Below are 4,691 nucleotides of genomic sequence, written 5' to 3' on the forward strand. Positions count from 1 at the left end.
GGGAAATTTGTTTCCCCTGGGCTCTTGAGGAAAAGTATGAATTAATACATGTCTATATTTCTCAGGGAAAAGACATATACTATGGTCATGCAGACATACAACCAGTCTGAAAAATTAAAAATCCCCAAAGTAAAACAAATCTTTAAGTGTTTCCTGCAAGCAATACATACAAGATACAGGTAATTAATTCCGATGCCATGATTTTGTATAAGTATTAAGGTCTTGTGTTTATTTACAAGCAAAAATGGAAAAAGATACATTTAAATAAAATTAAGACCCACGACAGAACGGAGATATGAGGAATACATAGCGAGGCCATATTCAGTTAAGCTTTCGATTTACGAACCAACTTACACTCCTACTGTTTTTGTTGCTGATACTAGTGGTGATATGTGTATTGATCTGCATAGTATGTTTTTATAGACATTTCTTCATCTAAAATAATTTCTTGTGGTCTAAATCAGATGAAATTACATTCTACTCTATTGCAGTAGGTATATCTACACTAAGTTTGACGCAGCAATTGTAGGAGAATTTCCGACCTGAATCTGCCAACTATTGATATAAAAAAGTTAGTCTTTAATTAATGACACTGACTGCATACAGTTAACACGATTACGTTTACATTCATGAAAAATTCAGCTGTAAGCACATCTATGTATATGTCTACACTTCCGGAGGATGTGAAAGTGTTGGACTTACTACTGTTCAATGATATTCATATTAATTCATCCGCTGGTAGAAGGGTACGGACAGTTCTTCGTTTTAATACACAAGGATAATCACGATCATATTACAATATATGGATAAAATGAGAAGACTATATTAAGTGTATGTTACTTTAGGCTTCTCGTACGCATGCGCTGAATAGCAAATTCAACGTTGTGACTAGCGTCCTCCTTTGTAATCTGTATAAATAGGAGAATGAAGTCTTGTTTGTTTGTACATAGCGGATCAGTGGTTTGAGAATAATACAGCCAGTACGGCCAAAAATCTATCCTAGTTTTAGGAATTATATATCAGAAAACTGTAACAAGAAGCGCTAAAGTTGTACGAATTATGAGATAAAATGGGAGTGCTATCTCACCTCACGTTGGGAGTATTAGTGGCTGTGTTGGTAGCCTATTTCATGTCTATGAAGAAGAATGACGGCTCCAATGTCATGTCAGATCTAGAAAAGGAATACGACTACATTGTTGTCGGAGGTGGATCTGCAGGCGCTGTCCTTGCTTCTAGATTGTCAGAGAAAGACAATGTCACTGTTCTTTTGTTGGAAGCGGGTGGAGAAGAGAGCGAAACCCCATTATATCATATCCCTGTCGGTTGTTACAGACTTCAAAAAACACAGGCTGACTGGAGTTTTTACACTGAACCCCAGAAATTTTCACATTACGGCTTGAAAGGCAACCGATCGTATTGGCCACGAGGAAAAGTTCTAGGTGGCTCAAGCATTTTGAATTTCATGGTGTATAATCGGGGAAGTCGTTACGATTACGATAACTGGGCCTCACAAGGATGCACTGGATGGGGATATGACGATGTTTTGTCCTATTTCCTGAAGTCTGAGGACATTTTGATACCAACATTAAAAAATTCCAAATTTCATAGTACAGGAGGATACTTGGGTGTAAGTCATGCACGTGTAACTCCATTGGTGGATTACTATCTAAAAGCTGCCGAAGAATTAGGATTTAAAATTGTGGATTATAATGGAGAGGAATTCGAGGGATTTGCAGAGACTCAGTTCACCATAAGGAATGCTGAACGAAGCAGCACATCTAGGGCATTCCTTAGACCCGTCATGCACCGACAAAATCTTCATGTCAGTTCCCACTCGCACGTTGTGAAGGTTATCATCAATAAAATGGTCGCCGTGGGAGTCGAGATGATACGTGGAGGCCGAAAGTACCAGATTTATGCCTCAAAGGAAGTAATTCTATCAGCAGGGGCCATTGGATCTCCCCAAATCTTGATGTTGTCGGGGATTGGACCCAAGTCACACCTCGAGCAACTTGGAATTCCTGTGATAGCAGATCTTCCCGTTGGTGAGAACTTGCAGGACCATCTTATGCTTCCAGTGCACACTGGCGTTAATATTACTAGTTCCGTCACGGACAAAGCAGTGTCAAGTTGGTGGACCTTTGCACAGTATTACCTCTTTGGTACTGGTTATTTTAGCTCTTCTCATTTGGAAGTTGTAGCCCACATACACACAGGGGAGGGCGAGAAGTTTAAAACTGCCCCAGACATACAGTTATTTTATGTAAGTGGTATACCAGATGTAGATCTCTTTAATCAAAGAGTCGATGTAAGGTATGAGATGAAATCTAAACTGCCCGAGGAAGGTTTTATCGGGTTCGTGGGATTGTTGCGACCCAAAAGTAAGGGAACTATCAGACTAAGGAGCAGGGATCCGTTTGATCCACCGATAATCGATCCGAATTACCTGGCGGAGGAAGATGACGTCAAAACCTTTATTAGAGGATTCAGAGTAATGGAGAAATACCTTGGTACAAACGTCATGCAGAAAATTGGGGTGTCTTTGGATTTACTAAATTTTAAACGGTGTGGTGGACATGAGTTTCTGAGCGACGTCTACGTGGAGTGTTTAGTTCGTCATAATGCCGTAACAATATATCACCCAACTTCCACCTGTAAAATGGGATCTCCAGAAGACCCATCCAGTGTTGTAGATCCTCAGTTAAGGGTTAAGGGAATTGAAAAACTTCGCGTCGTTGATGCCTCAGTTATGCCTGACGTCACGTCCAGCAACACCAATGCACCCACAATAATGATAGCTGAAAAAGCCGCGGATATTATTCTGGAGCGATAGCGTGAAAAATATGTAGGATAACAAAACTGAAATTAAAATAAAACATGTTTATATCTGTATTGTTTTTAAGTAAGCATTGAATCTTCTAACATTTGACATGATGGGGATAATAAAAGCCTTTACAGAAACTATGTTTAGGGAGCGCTGCAAGACAGATTCTTAAAGAAACTATGGCTTGAAAATTGAAAAAGATATTTTCTTAAGGCTTCTAATTGATATGCTTATCAGCTTATTTTTTATGTTTGTCATTTTGCATGAAAATAATAAACAACATAATTTAAATCAATATTAAGTTGACTATGTACTCAACTGCCATCAATTTTTAAACATAATTCTCTAACTGTGACCTACATACATACACACACACACACACACACACACACACATGCATACATACATACATACGCATGCACGTACACATACATACATACCATCAAAGATTTTGATACAACGAGATTTTAAAATGTGCACTGTATATATTGCATATATTTTAGAAGAAACTATGATACAAGATATGTCTGGTGGGCAAAAAATAGTTTCTGGAGTTCTCATATCAGGTGCAGGTATACATACATATATATATATATATATATATATATATATATATATATATATATATATATATATATATATATATATAACAAACACAATGATTTTATTGGATACATACCATTTATTTAATTGTTTAATTAAGACTGAGGTTAGCTCTCCGCACACGTTAGACTGCATGTGCCAGGGAGAAGAGTTAAGACCAAAACAGTTGGTTCAGATTACTGAAACTGGTATTGAAAAAAATTACTTTTACCATGCATGACGTCATTCCATCTTACTGCTCTGCAAGTATTATATAGCATTCTCCTCCGATGTTACATGTGCGTGATCGTCATGTACAATAAGCTAAATTTGTATTACAGCATTTGTACAATGCAATGTTCTCCTGAGGGTCATTTACAGTCCCAGTCCCAGTACACTATAAATACGGCCAGAATGCTTTTGAACCCGCCGGTATCCTATGCACCAATGCCGGCATGCTTTCTTGTGTGTTTTTATTTTTAATACATATTCTTTTAATAAATATTCTATCACCTAATTCCTATTCCTATCACTCGAATGACACGTCTTCTTACTGTTCATTGGGTATGTAATTAACATAATCTTGGATTATTACACACTCAGTTGATACTTAATTTGTATGACTGGCTTGGCTTGGCACTTGATTAAAAACCGAATGGAAAAGTAAATATGTACAATCTAGTAAGATGTAAATCATGGCTAAGTTGACGTATCCAGGTCCATTACTAATAAAAGTAATGTTTTTATCCAATATTTCATCACATATACATTTGCAATAGGTATTTTTACTATGAAAGCTTCCTCAAACTTGGTATATTAGTTATTCATATGACAACTAAATACACAAGAGTATTTGCCGTTCCATTGATGTTTCAGTGAGGGGTCAAAGGTCAATATGAGTGACATGTTCATGTCGTTGCTGTCTAAGCTTTGTCTATTCAATTATAATAGAAAGAAATATAATATGATTTAATGGATTTCAGGTTATGAATGTGTGTCAGTGTCTACCTATGGGGATAGCGAATGAGAGTGAATATAAAAATACACTATTTTAAGACTGGACGAAATGTGATAAAATGCGTGGGATCGCCATGTATAGCCTGTCACGTGCTTAAAAATGGCGTTAAACCCAAACAACATAAAACGCGTGGAAATCCGCGACATTGATCCATGAACTTCTTCTAGTCTTTTGTTCTTGGATTATATCTTTCAATGCTTTGATTTCTTACCCATTCTTTCTTATTTATTTTTATTTCTTTGACTTTTTCTGGGGAGGGGAAGGGGG

The 4,691-nt window shown here is 37.1% G+C and overlaps 1 protein-coding gene across 1 annotated transcript; it reads left to right on the forward strand.

Annotated features, from left to right (window-relative positions):
• The first annotated feature begins 911 nt into the window (after positions 1-911).
• Positions 912-3,119, forward strand: LOC149806697 (glucose dehydrogenase [FAD, quinone]-like). The gene has a single exon (XM_089956710.1). The coding sequence runs from the start codon at positions 1,070-1,072 to the stop codon at positions 2,831-2,833; it is 1,764 nt and encodes a 587-aa protein (XP_089812836.1). The 5' UTR covers positions 912-1,069; the 3' UTR covers positions 2,834-3,119.
• The last annotated feature ends 1,572 nt before the right edge of the window (positions 3,120-4,691 follow it).

Source organism: Sinohyriopsis cumingii, chromosome 1 (assembly GCF_028554795.1).
Source record: "Sinohyriopsis cumingii isolate HCF-2022 chromosome 1, ASM2855479v2, whole genome shotgun sequence".
In the NCBI taxonomy this organism is placed as follows: Eukaryota; Metazoa; Mollusca; class Bivalvia; order Unionida; family Unionidae; genus Sinohyriopsis; species Sinohyriopsis cumingii.

Excerpts from the sequence above, each read along its gene's own strand:
- LOC149806697 (XM_089956710.1), top strand. The coding sequence starts at position 1,070 with ATGGGAGTGCTATCTCACCTCACGTTGGGAGTATTAGTGGCTGTGTTG.